The sequence below is a fragment of the Sinocyclocheilus anshuiensis genome, unplaced genomic scaffold (genome assembly GCF_001515605.1).
Source record: "Sinocyclocheilus anshuiensis isolate Anshui unplaced genomic scaffold, SAMN03320099.WGS_v1.1 scaffold2410, whole genome shotgun sequence".
Classification (NCBI taxonomy): domain Eukaryota; kingdom Metazoa; phylum Chordata; class Actinopteri; order Cypriniformes; family Cyprinidae; genus Sinocyclocheilus; species Sinocyclocheilus anshuiensis.
Genome location: NW_015555995.1, coordinates 17,671 through 36,559, shown reverse-complemented (window position 1 = coordinate 36,559; position 18,889 = coordinate 17,671). Strand labels below are relative to the sequence as shown.

The window sequence follows — 18,889 nt, the reverse complement described above, 5'->3', positions numbered from 1 at the left end:
GTTGCTTTGACACAATCTGTATTGTTAAAAGCGCTATATAAATAAAGGTGACTTGACTTGACTTGATTTTAACAATTTAAAAAAATGTATACACTTGATACATCCTAATCAGAAACACAGTAAAAATAGCAATTATACTAAAAAATTAAACATAAAATCCTGTATGAGAATATGATTGTGCAATGACTCTTTTGAACCAGTTCATTTCAACAAACCCTCAGAATGATTCAATTCACTCAAGTGAATCAGTCTTCACAGCGCACACACACACACACACACTCACACACACATACTGGTTTTTGTGGTTTAGCAGGACTTTGATGGCCAAACCAGTTGGATGGTGGTTTAAGGGGACACCCCTTTCCCGATGTCCTACAGAGATGATAAAACTATCAAAAATTTTGTTTTACTCTGCAGAACACAAATATCACTTTGGATTTTCTTTACACACAATAGAATGGATAATATGACAATACGATATTTTGGTGGTACACAAGGACAGCCACGCCCCTCCTATAATGTTCCCGCCTATTACATAATTGGGATTTATAGGGTCCGACTGATTTATGAGGACACCATGTAGAGATGATTTCTTACAACATCGATCTAGCATTTTCTAAAATTATGCAATGCACATTTTAGTACTTTCTCAACACAGTCCTGATCATCCAATCGTAACCAGTCCTTCTTCGTAGTCACCTGAAATTAAAGAAACGGAAATAAAAAATAAATGAACATTCTACTGCAGACAAAGGATTCAGGGATTGTTCAAATTTATAATGAATTACCTTTTCCAGCCCTTCAGATGCTGCACAGATACTTGAGTCCATTAACACTGACTGATCACTGACAACTGTCAGCTGAAAACATGAAATCAAAAAATTAAATAATTATTATGTTATGAATGAGATACCCAAGCAAAAGAAGGCAGATAAGGCCAGAACAAATTCAGGTATGATGCCACAAAAAAAATAAAAAAAAATAAAATAAAACACAATACCTTCTCTACGTCTCTGACTTCTGACTGGGACAGAGTGTTGACTTCAAGAGTGGATGGTTCAGCCACACTAAGAGTCTAGAAAATATAAAATTAGACATTTGTAACATTGATTGAGACAATAAATGTGTGCATAAAATACTGATTTAAAACATCTATATTAAATTATTTTATCTTGCTTATATTTTATCAATGTAATTTACAAGTAATATTACAACATTTCAAATCAGTATTTCAATATTTAAGTGTTACCCAAGATAATGTTCCTGACTTCTTATGTATTACATTACATGCATGTTCATTCCAGTATGTCAGATTGTGTGTATGTTTACACCTGTGTTACGAGGACCCTGTTTTATGAGGACCATCATAAGACCATGGTCTTGATGTCACATTGTGTGTATGTTTACACCTGTGTTACGAGGACCCTGTTTTATGAGGACCATCATAAGACCATGGTCTTGATGTCACATTGTGTGTATGTTTACACCTGTGTTACGAGGACCCTGTTTTATGAGGACCATCATAAGAACATGGTCTTGATGTCACATTGTGTGTATGTTTACACCTGTGTTATGAGGACCCTGTTTTATGAAGACATCATAAGAACATGTTCTTGACTTGAGTCTCAGTATGTTGTTAGTTTGAAAAAAGTCTGGTCTATTTGTATCCTTGTTATTACTGGGACATTGGTAACTAGACAAATGTGGACAGCACCCTTAGTTCAAGCATTTCTGTGTATGAGAAAAACGGTGGTGATTTGAGACACATCTGCGTGTCTGCGTTAATTATACAGCATGTAACCAAGACTCACTTTTAACACCCACAATAATGCAGCAAACAATGTTCACATCTGTTTCTAAGAGACAATGTAATGTTCTACTCTTTAAAGACTAACACAATTATTACAAGAACTTCTTGGATACCTTTATAGCTGCTGTGCCTTGTTCAGAGTTCTTTAGGTTCTTTAGACACTGATTCTTCTCAGTTATCATCTGAAAATAAGATGTGAATAAATAAAATAAATAATATGCAATCTTGGAGAAAGTTATTTAAACTAAAAAAGTAAAAAATAAGAAAATAAAAAAATAAAATAATATGACACAAATATGATAAAATTGCAGAATACTGTAGTATACTGCCTGAAAGTCAATTTCAAACAAGAGGACCGACTTTTTACCAACTTCTATTACAATATACTTAATCTAAAGATAACAATTATAAGTTTTCAATATCATATATGGCCACAATGAGATGTGAATGATCCATATTAAGCCTAATCTTTCACATCCACACAGTCCAATGTCATGGTGATAACTAGGGTCTTCAAATACCAGGCTTTTGTCAAACAAACGACACACTGAGATTCTTCAATCAAACATCAGGAACATGTTCTTATGATGGTCCTCATAAAACAGGGTCCTCGTAACACAGGTGTAAACATACACACAATGTGACATCAAGACCATGGTCTTATGATGGTCCTCATAAAACAGGGTCCTCGTAACACAGGTGTAAACATACACACAATGTGACATCAAGACCATGTTCTTATGATGGTCCTCATAAAACAGGGTCCTCGTAACACAGGTGTAAACATACACACAATGTGACATCAAGACCATGTTCTTATGATGGTCCTCATAAAACAGGGTCCTCGTAACACAGGTGTAAACATACACACAATGTGACATCAAGACCATGTTCTTATGATGGTCCTCATAAAACAGGGTCCTCGTAACACAGGTGTAAACATACACACAATGTGACATCAAGACCATGTTCTTATGATGGTCCTCATAAAACAGGGTCCTCGTAACACAGGTGTAAACATACACACAATGTGACATCAAGACCATGTTCTTATGATGGTCCTCATAAAACAGGGTCCTCGTAACACAGGTGTAAACATACACACAATGTGACATCAAGACCATGTTCTTATGATGGTCCTCATAAAACAGGGTCCTCGTAACACAGGTGTAAACATACACACAATGTGACATCAAGACCATGTTCTTATGATGGTCCTCATAAAACAGGGTCCTCGTAACACAGGTGTAAACATACACACAATGTGACATCAAGACCATGTTCTTATGATGGTCCTCATAAAACAGGGTCCTCGTAACACAGGTGTAAACATACACACAATGTGACATCAAGACCATGTTCTTATGATGGTCCTCATAAAACAGGGTCCTCGTAACACAGGTGTAAACATACACACAATGTGACATCAAGACCATGTTCTTATGATGGTCCTCATAAAACAGGGTCCTCGTAACACAGGTGTAAACATACACACAATGTGACATCAAGACCATGTTCTTATGATGGTCCTCATAAAACAGGGTCCTCGTAACACAGGTGTAAACATACACACAATGTGACATCAAGACCATGTTCTTATGATGGTCCTCATAAAACAGGGTCCTCGTAACACAGGTGTAAACATACACACAATGTGACATCAAGACCATGTTCTTATGATGGTCCTCATAAAACAGGGTCCTCGTAACACAGGTGTAAACATACACACAATGTGACATCAAGACCATGTTCTTATGATGGTCCTCATAAAACAGGGTCCTCGTAACACAGGTGTAAACATACACACAATGTGACATCAAGACCATGTTCTTATGATGGTCCTCATAAAACAGGGTCCTCGTAACACAGGTGTAAACATACACACAATGTGACATCAAGACCATGTTCTTATGATGGTCCTCATAAAACAGGGTCCTCGTAACACAGGTGTAAACATACACACAATGTGACATCAAGACCATGTTCTTATGATGGTCCTCATAAAACAGGGTCCTCGTAACACAGGTGTAAACATACACACAATGTGACATCAAGACCATGTTCTTATGATGGTCCTCATAAAACAGGGTCCTCGTAACACAGGTGTAAACATACACACAATGTGACATCAAGACCATGTTCTTATGATGGTCCTCATAAAACAGGGTCCTCGTAACACAGGTGTAAACATACACACAATGTGACATCAAGACCATGTTCTTATGATGGTCCTCATAAAACAGGGTCCTCGTAACACAGGTGTAAACATACACACAATGTGACATCAAGACCATGTTCTTATGATGGTCCTCATAAAACAGGGTCCTCGTAACACAGGTGTAAACATACACACAATGTGACATCAAGACCATGTTCTTATGATGGTCCTCATAAAACAGGGTCCTCGTAACACAGGTGTAAACATACACACAATGTGACATCAAGACCATGTTCTTATGATGGTCCTCATAAAACAGGGTCCTCGTAACACAGGTGTAAACATACACACAATGTGACATCAAGACCATGTTCTTATGATGGTCCTCATAAAACAGGGTCCTCGTAACACAGGTGTAAACATACACACAATGTGACATCAAGACCATGTTCTTATGATGGTCCTCATAAAACAGGGTCCTCGTAACACAGGTGTAAACATACACACAATGTGACATCAAGACCATGTTCTTATGATGGTCCTCATAAAACAGGGTCCTCGTAACACAGGTGTAAACATACACACAATGTGACATCAAGACCATGTTCTTATGATGGTCCTCATAAAACAGGGTCCTCGTAACACAGGTGTAAACATACACACAATGTGACATCAAGACCATGTTCTTATGATGGTCCTCATAAAACAGGGTCCTCGTAACACAGGTGTAAACATACACACAATGTGACATCAAGACCATGTTCTTATGATGGTCCTCATAAAACAGGGTCCTCGTAACTAAAGGTGTAAACATACACAACCTGACATACTGGAATGAACATGCATGTAATGTAATATATAAGAAGTCACTAACATTAACTTGGGTAACAACTGATGTTTAATATTTTTAAACTTTACTATAATCTAATAAATCAGAATTGACAGTGTAGAGGTTTCAATACCGTGCATCGCCATGGCCACTCAGAATCACCATAATCATATGTGATCTCTTCACCAAGACAGATGCTCCTTGTGGCAAATAAGCATAAGTGAGGTTTTCCATCCACACGGATAGTCTTCATTCTGCTGTTTGGGTTAATATTGTCATCGTTTACAAGTCGCCCAAGAGAACCGTCATCTCGGGCTGCATCGACACTAAACAAATGATAGACAATATCAGCACTGAAAACTTAGGACCAGCAGATATCATATTCTTTGTGATCACCAATCATTTAACAGTCATCACCAAGCTTTGAGAACACATGACTGATAATTATAGCAAAATATGCACTCTAACCACTGACATGTCCACTGCCACATTTTGAATCATGTAATTGAATTGTCAATAAACATGTACATCAAACACTTGTATATACCAAAGGAGTTTTCCATTGTAGCGAAACTCAAACATGAAAACTTTAAGTGCATCATGATATATTCTTTGCCTCCGCTCACATTCTTCTTTGCTTATGAGGTCGCCTCTGTATTCCAGCAGGAAATCTCCTTTATCAAACTCCGTAGAGCTGAACACACCCCTCCCTAAACAACAACAGAGAGGTAAAACCATCACTGACAACAGCACATAATCAACCGGAGACAGCTTTATTACACAAGTCACTTTAAAGGCATAGTTCACGCAAAAAAAGAAAAAGAAAATTCTGTCATCATTTACTAACCATCAAATGGTTAGTAATATCTTCTTTTGTGCCCAACAGAAGAAAGAAACTTACACAGGTTTGAGACAACTTGAGGGTGACTAAATGATGACAAAATCTTCACTTTTGGGTGAACTATACCTTTTATTTGGCTCAATCAAATAAATTAACTCACCTTTAAAATCACTGATGAATCTGCCCTCAAGCCCATTTTTGTCTTTCTGTCGAAGTGAAAACTGTATGGCCTCCTCCACTGGCTACACACACTATAACACACTCACACACGCACACACACACACACACACTCACACTCACACTCACACTCACACACACACTATATGGTTTAATATAGCAGCACATTATTGAGGAATGTCTGGAGGCCAGACGAATGTAAGCGTATACTGGAGTAATGCTATATACAGAAATATTATAAATCAGCTTGATTCATCACAGTCTCATTTCATCTTTCTTTCACTCTGCGCTCGTCTCCGACTCCAATTCACAGCAAGTCTATTTAAATCTCTGACTTACAGCAGAATCAAGCCGCAGAGCTGAGAAAAATCATTTGTCTAAGCTGTAAATAAAGCAAAGGTTGTTGCATTGCAGTTTACATTAAATCACTATTTCTGTCTTATAATGTCTGGGGTTTAAAAACACTTCATATTATTATTGATTTGACAACACTGACATTATCAGATGAGAACAAAACTTGATCTGAATAATGGCACCCCTGTCTTCTGCTCTGTAGAGCTGCTTTACAGCTAAATTAAGCTTGTTTCATAATTTGATGAACTCAATTCAACACTGAATTGAGCTGAATAATGGCACCGTTGTCTTCTATAGAGCTTCTTTACAGCCGAAACTGAATTTGTTTCATAATTGATAGATTTTTTTCAATTCAATTCAAATTTATTTGTATAGCGCTTTTCACAATACACATTGTTTCAAAGCAGCTTTACAGAAAATGCATGTGTCAACATTACAAAGCAGAAGTGAATGTGTTCATTTCACAAATTAACAGTTCAAGATAATAGAATCATAAATAGGATTTTGCAACATTAATATTGTTATATTCCTGTTTATTTCTGTGAAGATGCTTTGAAAATATCTGTATTGTATGAACAAAGCACTATAGAAATAACTGTGACGACTTTCCACTTTAAAATGTCACGTTAACGTCAATGTGTTGCCATTTCTTTGCAATTATTTGTGAAATTTACTTTACTGAAATGTATGTAAATCCACACCAATTTTTTCTGTGCTGGGCTATTTTATTCTAACAAATAAAAGGTGCATTAAACAGTTGCCTTATTCATGAAAAACATTGAAAAAACAAAAGAAATTGCTAATAAATGTCACAAAGTAATTGCAAGCAATGCATTGAATTAAACTTAGACGGTACTTGTAAAACATACTCTAATAATCTTTAATTTAGAGCTTGTCAGTCGATCAAGGCACGTCAGGCTGAGATATATATCCTTTATTCTAACTACAGCAATCCACAGAATCAGAAAGCTGATAGACACACATCTGAAGTGATGGGAAAGCCACACTTTCCTTCAGTTTTGTGGCTCTGGCAGATGCAAAGAGAGGAACAGAGGGATACGGGATGGCTCTTCTCACACAGTTTGAGTCCAGAGTAAAATAAGCACACATAGAGAGGTGTGCACCAGCAGATGGCTTTAAGGATATACGGGTTTACAGCCCAGCACTTTTCGAGCATCTTAAGCGGTCTTCCAGTTCACCCCAAATCTGACCACCCAGATGCACTTTAATGCACTTGGCATTTATTTTCACTGCTTTAACAATCTTCCTGCTTCCTCGGCCCGCCGGCGTTTGCTCCCTGTTTCAGGCTTGAGCTGCAATGATGAGTCCAGGGGCCACAACGTCTCCTCTGTGCTTTGTGCGGCGAGGGTTCACGGGAAGAGCCCTAAAACGCTCCACTGTATAAAGGTCGCGCGGCTCGAGTTACAGGTCAGCGTGGAAGAGGCAAACACACGGTTAGTATCACCATACCGTCTGACATCACTCCGAAAACACTCGTAAAACACACACACACGAGATGCAGCCGATGTCCCTCATCCACAATAATCACTTATTCTCCCGCACATTCAACGGCTCCATTCACGGCGCTCCAGTTTAACATCTCTAATAAAGTGTAATTGAAGCTCATTACGGACTAATTGTAGGGTTTTACCGCTTCGGTGCATTCAGGAGCCTCTGGCTCATCGCTAACCTGCAGTTAAAGTTCCTGCACGGTTTTACACGGACTAAACCTGATCTCCGATCTTTCAGCTTGGCGTGTTTCGTACCGACAGTATTTGTGTTAAATCACAGTTTGGGATATTTCTTACCTGTGTGAGATCATAGTTCGAAGTGGAGACGGTTTTTTTTTTCACCCAACATGGAGCATTAATTAAAACTACGGCTGATATTATTAATGCGAATTTGATAATTAAAGAGAAAATGCTCATTCTGTCATCATTTACTCGCGCTCATGTCAAACCCGTAGGACTTTCTTGTTCTCTGTGGGACACAAAAGATGATGTTTTGAAGAATGCACAATGGAAGTCAGTCGGTCTATAACTATCGCACAACAGAAGAAAACATTGTTTTTTTAAAACATATTTAAAGTAGATTTATTTATTCAGGGAACGTTATGCCTTTCAATAACATGCTGGTTTTTTTTTTTAAGAAAAAAAGACAACCAAATATTTTTAACCTGTGTTAAATCATAGCTTGAGCTGCGATGTTTTCCTGAAAAACTATTGCTAATGTTATGAATGTTAATTTTATAGTTAAATGGATACTGGATGGAAATGGACGTCTCAGTGTTTTTTGTCCAAGGGGTCCAGTTTTGTGTGTAATTATCTTGCAATATTAGAAGAAAACATCATTTGGACAACATTTTTTATTATCTTTAAACTAGGATTCCCTCTTTAGAGAATGTTATGCTAACCTTTCAATAGTGCTATTTATGTTTTAAGAAAACAAGGACAACAAAACGTTTTTAACCTGTGTTAAATCGTAGTTTGGCCTGAGATGTTTTCCAATATTTAAACAACCTATGGCTAATGTGATGAATGTTTATTAGACCATTAAATGGACAGTTCACCCCAAACTGATCATTCGGTCGTTTATTTTGAAGAGCTTCTCAGCGTTTTTTTGTCCATACAATTAATCCATTTCTTAAGAAAGAAAGTTATACATGTTTAAAGGGACATATAATGACAGAATTTTAATTTCTGAGTGAACTATACCTTTAAGGTCTCGTAATATTAGAAAAAAACATCCTTTGGCTAACATTTCTGAACATATTTTTAACTAGATGTTATGCTAACCTTTAAATAACGCCCTGTTTTATAACATAAAGCTGGTAAAGGGGTTCTTACCTGTGTTAAATCACACTTTGCGTGTGTTAGATGTTAGTTTGAGATGTTCTCTTCAGCTTTAACGGACACTCGACAGATTAGTGACGCCATCACTCAAAGCCCGCGCACGGGAAACAGACTCGAGCTCCCCGACGACCCGCCGCTCATCTGTCAAACCTTCAGCCCTTTTCCTCGCATTATTTTCCACCATATATTATTCTTTCCTCGTGTCTTTTTTGAGTAGGTCGGGAGTTTGAACTGGAAGCGTCTTGCCGCTGTTTTCTTTACTAAAACACCTGTACAAACAGCGGCCGCGCCAAATGACAGCTCTGCAGTGAAATCTTCATTTCCCTTTCATGGGAACTTCGAACTGCGTCCTCTAGGGGTCGCTATGGGGAAACCTAGAGGACGCAGTGTCTCGTTCCCTACTCAGGGAACCATGGTTACATAAGTAACCTGAGACGTTCCCTTTCATGGGAACTTCGAACTGCGTCCTCTAGGGGTCGCTATGGGGAAACCTAGAGGACGCAGTGTCTCGTTCCCTACTCAGGGAACCATGGCTACATAAGTAACCTGAGACGTTATTCATTAGCGACCGCGATGCCTGTCAGTAATTGTCACAATTACATGTACATAAATTCAGAGAAATAACCAAAAATAAGCAAAGGGAAAATTAAAATAAACGATTACAACGTATAAAGATTGATTAAATATATATTACAGATGTTAAGTGTTGATGAATCACATTAATAGCACGTTCACCACGGTTGCCAGGTTTTCACAACAAAACCTGCCCAATCGCTAATCAAAATTAGCACAAAAAATAAAGGTTGCCAAGTCCACGGTTTTCCCACTTATTGGGTAGTGGGTTGTTTTTCATGTCCGTGGGTTGAAGCGACTCCAATAACGTTATATTTACCATTGGAACGCGAATTTTACCAGGGGAACGAACCCAAACATTGGGCTAGTTTTGGGAAGGGTTGCCAGGTTTTCACAGCCAAACCCACCCAATCGCTACTCAAAACTAGCCTAGTAAAATACACTTTTTTTGGGCGAGGTTCCTCAAGTAAAATTCGTATTCCACGGGCTAAATATCACAATATCACGGAAAATCGTGGACTTGGCAACACTGCCTTTCACAGCAAGGATGATTAATTGTGAAGTTAATAGTCGTTCTAATTTTAAAGTTATTTTTTTCCAGCTGACTAACAATAAAAACATTCGGTGCATCTGAAATTGCGTACTAAGTAGGTACTACATTTGAATGTGAATTTTAGAAAAGTACGTTCTATATAGTATGAATATGGGTAGTATCCGCCATGTTGTTACGGTCACATGACCTACCAGCTTCAGTTGCGTTGCTTCACCACCGTTCATAAATCCTCTCCCGTGGCCTCATGGGATAGTAAAGCGTCCATCGAATGCGCACTTCAGAATCCGGGCGGAAGACAAAGTAGGTCATCCGGGTACTTTTCGCTTACTGTTTTTCGAATACTATGAATTTGGACGTACTACTCGCCTCACATACTGTTTTTCACCTACTATATAGTAGGGAAGTATGCGATTTCGGACGCAGCGAGTGACAGCCAATCAGAATCCATCCTGCTTTAAACCGCAAGAGCATTTAAAGCGACAGAAGCGCGCGCGTTTTAACTATATAGTTTTAAAAACGTTCTAAAATAATAGCAAACCATAACTATAACAACACAGAGGAACGATATGGTTTAAACAATTTAAAATGTTTCTTTTTTCAGCTGATTAACGATAAAAACATTGACAGCCAATCAGAATCCAACAAAGTTTACAGAGTTCCAGCATATAAAGCGGCAGATGATAAAACTACAGCACACTTATAGTAAACATTATTGTGCATTGGTGTGGACGCTAATATAGCTACCGTTTTAGGTGTGAACGCACCTTTATCCAGTGCAAAAACGTTATAAAGATGCATCTATGATAGCTACTATAATAATTTATTTTGCAGTGCAGTTAACATGTTTCTTTCTCTCTTAGTGAAGGTCAAATGTTTCCCGTCTTAACCGACTGATCGTGTGAAACAAATGAAACGTTGACCACATGGACACTGAAGTTTGGAGCGTATATTAATTCCCCATCAGATGAAGTGATGAGCGCTGGACTCGTTCTGAACAGCTCGTGTGTAAGTGCTGTCAAGAGGAGACTATTTCAGGCGCAATTACTCACTGGCATCACGTTTCAGTAAATTACAGGCAGACATTTGAATGATATTAATATTGGACAATATTCCTGACCACATGTCTACATCCTCCTCCGCATTAATACATCTTCTGACCGTGGGATTTGGAAAAGACATATTTTACTTTTCCAGAGCAATGAAGATGATGGAGAGCGAAGAGAAAAAAAACAGACATCCAAGTCAACGTGTGTCGTGACATTTATTCCTAAACAGTACAGCGCTCTACAACACCTGGACAGGCTTGAGTTTACAAATACATCCAGTATTTAAACAGAAATATCCAGAGGTCATATAATGAAACTTCTCTAAGTAGAGGATCCCGTGGAAATGAAAACACTCACGCTCGCACAAACCAACAAACACACTCACACACACTCACACACACTCACACACACTCACACACAGTCTGCTCTGGAGGAAGTCAGTTCTCCGTCGGTGCGAGTGAATTCTCCCGCAGATGTGAGATCTCGGCTTGTTCTCAGCTGAACGAACTCCAGAGGCATTTACACACAACAATCCTCTATGATGATCCGTCATCCATCTGTCTCGACTTACACAAGCAAAGATTTACAAGGTAAAGCTCTGGTACTTGCACACATTAAAGATTTTTTAGTAACAATGTCTAATTGGCAAATAAACATCAAAGAAAGAGGGAGGACAGTATAAAGCAGGATCCGTGTGTCCGTTACGCAGAGTTCAGAGTCCGTCTGCATCAAACAGGACACTTTCAGACCACAGACGCGAGCGAGACAGAGACGATGATCACTGTATGTTACACATGGAGCTGCGTGGAGGGTTGACGGCTTGAGCCACCGACTCCTGACTGTAGTTCACTATGTCTGCTTTAACCACGTGCTGCAGAAACACAACACACACAACAGAGAAAGAAACCTTCAGTCAGCCCTCACTTCACCATCACTATACTAATACATGTGAAAACATTCAAGAGTTTCAGCACACCTCTTTTATTATACTGTGATGGAGACTCTGAAATAACACAGAAGTCTGGAAATGATGGAGTGATCATAGATACTGACAGTACGGTTTTCAGCAGTTAATCACTTAAATTACCATAGAGGTGAATCCAAACTTTTTGGGTCGTACAATACTGTCAAACAATAATCTATGTTCACATGACACACACATGACTGATACTGCACTCACACTACAGAGCAACAAACACACTGTAAACTGTCTGTCAACTACTGGATTCAAATCTACATAAAACAATATCATATTCAAAGTTTTTGATGAATCTACACAGCAAAAAAAGATGAACACACACACACGCACACACACACACACACACACACAGGTTTGTTTTTGTGAAAAGTGGGGACATCTCATAGGCGTAATTGTTTTTATACTGTACAGACCGTATATTCTATTGCCCTACACCAACCCTACCCCTAAACCTACCCCTCACAGGAAACTTTGTGCATTTTTACTTTATCAAAAAAACTCATTCTGTATGATTTATAAGCGTTTTGAAAAATGGGGACATGGGGTAATGTCCTCATAAGTCACCTTCTCCTTGTAATACCTGTCATACCCATGTCATTATACAAATTTGTGTCCTCATATGTCACAAAAACGCACACACTGACACACACACACTCGCACACACACACTCACACACACTCGCGCACACACACTCACACACACACACACACGCGCGCGCACACACTCTCACACAAACACACACACACACGCACAGACACAGACACGCACACACACTCACACAGACACAGACACAGACACAGACACAGACACAGACACAGACACAGACACAGACACAGACACACACTGACACACACACTCACACTCACGCACAGACACACACTCACTCACTCACACAGTCAGTCACACACACACACACACACACACACACACACACACACACACACATACTGTTATTGGACAGAGCAGATCTTGCTCTGGTTGGTCTCTTGTCTGATTGTGCCCTCGAAAAAGGGTACAAACTAAAAACAAAAACAAATCAAAACATTCTGATATAATAACATTTTCAATTCAACTTTTGATTAAAAATGTATAATAAATGAAATCAATATAATGATTTATGTTTAATGTAATAGATGTAATCATTACATTAATTAATAACATAAATTACGTTCATTACATAAATGTCAATTCTAAATAATTTATATACATCATGTACTGTATAAAATGCAATATTACATTTATAAAATTACATTCTGAAATATAACATTTTCAATTCAATTTTTGATTCAGAATTCATAATAAAGGAAATTCATGTAATAAATAATAATGTAATACATGTAATACTATGTCATTTACATAAAATGTAATATTACAATTAATATAATAAATTATTTATAGATATAATTAATTATATGAATTGCAATATGACATTTATAAAATTACATTATATATATACATATAAACATACTTTTACATAAACGCATGCATTTATGAATAAATCATTTATATTAATAATTGAAATGGCAAAATAGAATCCTTATCAAGACATAAATACGAAATTTCCATATTAAAAACACAAAAAGAATCCGGCATTTAAATCAATTCCAGATTTCCTTCCACTCCAACCAAAACAGTTGTCTCCTTTATATTTGTGTTAGTTTATCCTCTTACCTGTGAGCGTGTCTTCACCTGAGCGTGCCATGCAGGATGCAGTGCACCGGAGCCTTTAAATCTTTAATGTCTACTGGATTTGAATCACTTGCTCAGTTGCTGTGATTCTCTCTCTTCACCTGGAGGCCTTTTATCTAGATCTCTCTGAGATCTCTCTCTCTGTTTACCTCCAGCTCTGTCTCTACCCCCGTTTGTCTGTAATCCTGCAGTGCATTAGTTATGCTGTAATCCTTTAATGTCTTTTCACGTCATCTCTATTCACTCACACTATAAATAACCTTACAGCAGATCCAGTTGATGTGCAGTGACATACAGTAACCACTAGGTGGCAGTTCGATAGAAAGCAGTGACATGATGATTGATTACTGTCTGACAAGGTCTAAATATGTAATTAAACATTATTATGAATCCATAAACTATGAACAACCTAAACACAAGATAATAAACTGTAAACAGACAAAGCTGCTTTGTTATTGTTTAATTTAAATTCAAGTATGCTATCATTTTGCCATAATATGCTATAATTTTGTATATAGCATATATGTACATATACTGTCTATTGTCTTTTTGTTTATTGTGTATTGATTTTGTATATTTATTTTTATTTTGTTATCCTGTCTGTACACTGGAAGCTTCTGTCACCAAGACAAATTCCTTGTGTGTGAAAGCATACTTGGCATACTCTACCCAGCATGCACTTCAGACCTAAGGGTGTAATATATGTTAGATAATAATAAAAAATAAAAAATAAACTATTTTAACTTTTTTTTTTTTAATTATATAATGTTCAAATATAAATAAACAGTTATTTATGCAAGATACAGTGCACTGGATGTAAGCTGTAACAATGTAAAATATATTTTGAAAATTCAAAAAGGTTAAAAAGAGGTTTTTCTCGTTTCCATCCACAGACACACACACGCACACACACACGCACACCACACACACAACACACACACGCACAGACACAGACACGCACACACACTCACACAGACACAGACACAGACACCACAGACACAACAATACGCTACACACACACACACACACACACACACACACACACAATGGAAACAGAGAAATGGAGAGAAACAGAACAGAAAAATAAGGTTCCATGCATTAGATAAAGGAAGAAAATAAAGATAGAAAGACAGTAACGATGATTTACAGATGAAAACTAATATAATACAACTTAGCTGGATAAGACAGAACATGTGGATGTGTAATATCTGAACACAAACAGACACAATGAACACACACATGCATCTGACTCGTGAAATGATGGAAGTGTTAGTATGACTGTGTCAGAGAAACTACCACAGAAGTGGAGTAAAGAGAAACGTGTGCCCTGCTGAGGAGCAAACACTGAGATCAGCACAGATCATCGTCACCTGTGACTGCTCCATCTCAGCCTTATTCAGCTTCATGCCCAACATCTCAGCTGCCAGCCGCTGGAAACACAGAAACGCCTGCAAACACACAGATACACGCAGAATAGACACCAGAACACCCTAAAATCATAAGAAACTCCACAAACACGAATGAGCCAAGTCTAAACCTAAAGATAAGAATGTGATTTTGCTTTACCAGAAGCTTATACATTGCATAAAATACATTTCTGGCCTAAAAACCCAACCCCTAAACATAAGTTCTAAGTCGTACAGTATCATACAATATCACCATCTTGTTCATGGTGAAGTTTATATCTTGCAATTCTGAGTTTTTACAGTTAGAATGTCTAAAGTGAACTATCAAAATAAAGCATTACCAGAAAAAGTCTGAATTATGAGATAAAAATTTAGCACCTTTTATCTCAAATGACCTTTTATTTTTTATTCTGTGACAGAAATAAGCTTCCATTAATTTCACAACAGCAGCACAGGCATCTTTTGCAAGAAAATACAGTGGAGATCAAAATTAGAGAACAAACTACAATTTCCTAAATTTCAAGGTCACTGCTTGGTACTATTTTAAGTTCTCCTAGCAGGAGTAAAATAAAGCAATAATCCCCGTGAAGCCGTGGTTTACAGTGAATTTATAACAGCTAAGAGGTGTTGTTAAGAAGAAGCGGAGTGCCTAAAACCCCCTTAGCTGTTATAAATTCACTGTAAACCACGGCTTCTCGGGGCTTATTGCTTTTATAAAACGGTTATTCCATATACGTAGTAAGGTTTCACAAAATAAAACAGAGCAAATAAAGTGTAATGATATTAATAAAAACAGTATTCTTCCACCAAACAATGTAGCTCCTCAGAAACAGTTGTGGTTGCAACAAAGTGGTTGCCGAGCAACACACAAACGTAAACAAAGGTGTATGTTACTTTGTAGAGTAATTTACAACAGCTTTGAACGCGGCTCAGCCAATCAGAATCAAGCACCGGAACTCTCTGTTTTATAATGGCAGTTTTTTAAGCATATTTCATAAATTAATTGTATCCTGAAGCACAGTATAAAACACTTAAATGAGATTTTTGAAAAAGAGCTCTGATCAAAATGAGAGAACACTTACAGATCCCTCCAAGTTCTTGGTGTTAATCTGGCACCTGGTGCTAATTTCCTTAAATGTATGGCAAACCCTATTTAACTGGCAGCATTGCTCTAATTTTCACTGAGCAAGTCAAACCCCAAAAAGGCAGGTTGTGCATGTAAGACAAAAGCACAAGAGGACAGGATAATGCAGAGACTCTCAATGGGGAATCGGTTGCAATTCCGGCTGCAGTGCTGAACCCGATTCCCCGTTGAGAGTACACAGGGTACGGATCTGTCTCGGCACGTTTAAGAGAAGTGGGACTGAAAGCGCACTCAGCAGTGATCAAGCCTCTCATCAAGCAGAGAGAATCAAAAGACTAGACTCACTTTTGCTGAGGAGCTTGTTGTGTGGAGAGAGGAGAACTGCTCCAAAGTTCACTTTAGTGATGAGAGCAAGTTTCATTTATTTGGGTCTGACGGGAAACATTATGTTCGGCGTCAAACTGGGGAAAGACTGAAGCCCGCGTGCGTAAAGAAGTCAGTGAAAGCTGGAGGAGGAGGTGGTGTCATGGTTCGGGGGATGTTTTCTGCAGCAGGAGCTGATGTGCCTCTACACCTTCTACTCATTTCTGACAGCTGTAACCCTCCAAAATCTTAGCTGTAATCATCTTTCGTGCTGCAGTGGTTGTTGTTCTTTCATTTTGATCATTGTTTTACACAACATAAAGGTTTGATTGAAATGCCTTGGTTATTTTGTCAAACATGTTGGATCCGTGGTATACCTACAGCTGATATTCCTTCAGATTTTGAGTGATGAAGATTAACAATATTTCAGAAAAAATCAAGTATTTATAGATTGTTCTCTAATTTCGATCTCCACGGTATATGACTAAAATGTTTGACTCCTTTTATGATTACGTGATTTTAGTGAATCCAAATAAAGCATTTTGTGAAATGTGTTGTCATTAGGCAGAAGTCACAAGGGTTTGCAATATGAGGTAATTTATAGACGTCTATGTGTGTGTGTGTGTGAGAGTGTGTGTGTGTGTGTGTATATGTATTTGTGTGTGTGAGTGAGTGAGTGTGTGAGTGAGTGAGTGTGTGTATATGTATTAGTGTGTGTGAGTGTGTGAGTGAGTGAGTGAGTGAGTGTGTATATGTATTAGTGTGTGTGTGAGTGAGTGAGTGTGTATATGTATTAGTGTGTGTGTGTGTGTGAGTGAGTGTGTATATGTATTAGTGTGTGAGTGAGTGAGTGAGTGAGTGAGTGAGTGAGTGAGTGAGTGTGTGTGTGTGTGTATTTATGTGTGTGTGTGTATGTATTTATGTGTGTGTGCATGTATGTATGTATGTATGTGTGTTACTCACAGAGTCTCCCGTCTTTGCAGACACAAACTGACTGATGAGTCCGTTTTCCTGACAGAATCGCTGATGCTTCTCCATCTTTACTGTCCGCATGTGCTCCAGATCAACTGCACACACACACACACACACACACACACAAGCTGAGCGGTTCTGATTAAAGAAACACTGAATTCTGTCAGTTTGACTGGAATCACTGAACTTGATTATTTGATAGAAACACTGACTGATAAAACATGTTTTATCTCTGGCCGACACACCACAGCAAAACCCAATCATTACGTTTGCATGTAAATCAGGACGACGGGTTATTTCAATAAGCTGATTTTTATAAGTTATGAATGTATTGGTGTTCATGTGAACGTGGCACTGTGTGGAAAACAACATTCTGCTAAACATCTCGATTTCCACAGAACAAAGACGGTCATCTAGAGTTTGAACAGGAGTGAATGATGACAGAATGATGATTTCTGCGTGAACTGTGACTGTAATCTGTCTGAGCTGCGACTATAAAGCTAACACACACACACACACACACACACACACACACACACACACACACACACACACCCGTGTCATGTGATCACGCCGCTCACTGTCATGTGTGATCTGGCATCGCTGTCAGCAGGACTGTGATTTACTGAGCGCTCAACAATGGCACTCTGACACCCGTAACACACCCTGTGTGTGTGTGTGTGATGTCACTGCGGGGTCACGCATAGGTCAGAGCACAGGGGTCACACAGGAGATTCCCCCCGGCTCCATTTACACTGCTCTTACAGACACACACATGTGTAAGTGTGTGTGTGTGTGTGTCATATATCACCAACTCTGAATAACCAAACAACCAGAACCAGCTCACTGCCTGAAACTAGAGTTTATGCTTTTCTACATAAACACACACACACACACACACACACACACACACAGATGAGGGAAGATCTGTCTGTCTGCAGCTGTAACTAAACACTCATAATCCCACAGATAGTTCAGATCCTGCTCACGTCTACAGTGCCATCAGTCAACTGACCACACACACACACACACACACACCCACACTCACACACACACGCTGACTCACACACACACGCTGGTCATATGATGCTGCTAAAAAGAACATTATTTTGTGTATTTGGTGTAATGAAATGTGTTTATGCGGTTTAAGGTTTAATTTTCCACATACTGTACATTATTGTTTCTCCTCTATGTCCCGCCAGC

The 18,889-nt window shown here is 38.4% G+C and overlaps 2 protein-coding genes across 2 annotated transcripts in view; both read right to left on the bottom strand.

Moving 5' to 3' along the window:
- The window catches only part of LOC107676118 (uncharacterized), a 9,603-nt gene extending 1,954 nt beyond the window's left edge, over positions 1-7,649 (bottom strand). The window contains exons 1-8 of the mRNA XM_016470640.1: positions 7,640-7,649; positions 5,799-5,876; positions 5,345-5,507; positions 4,931-5,123; positions 1,924-1,992; positions 1,001-1,075; positions 789-860; positions 646-699 (exon numbers count right to left, since the gene is read on the bottom strand). Coding sequence (XP_016326126.1) covers positions 646-699; positions 789-860; positions 1,001-1,075; positions 1,924-1,992; positions 4,931-5,123; positions 5,345-5,507; positions 5,799-5,876; positions 7,640-7,649 — 714 coding nt within the window. The remainder of the gene's footprint in view (positions 1-645; positions 700-788; positions 861-1,000; positions 1,076-1,923; positions 1,993-4,930; positions 5,124-5,344; positions 5,508-5,798; positions 5,877-7,639) is intronic.
- A 3,141-nt stretch (positions 7,650-10,790) lies between these two features.
- The window catches only part of LOC107676117 (ras-related protein Rab-28-like), a 25,384-nt gene continuing 17,285 nt past the window's right edge, over positions 10,791-18,889 (bottom strand). The window contains exons 4-6 of the mRNA XM_016470638.1: positions 17,678-17,781; positions 15,232-15,309; positions 10,791-12,064 (exon numbers count right to left, since the gene is read on the bottom strand). Coding sequence (XP_016326124.1) covers positions 11,972-12,064; positions 15,232-15,309; positions 17,678-17,781 — 275 coding nt within the window. The 3' untranslated portion in view covers positions 10,791-11,971. The remainder of the gene's footprint in view (positions 12,065-15,231; positions 15,310-17,677; positions 17,782-18,889) is intronic.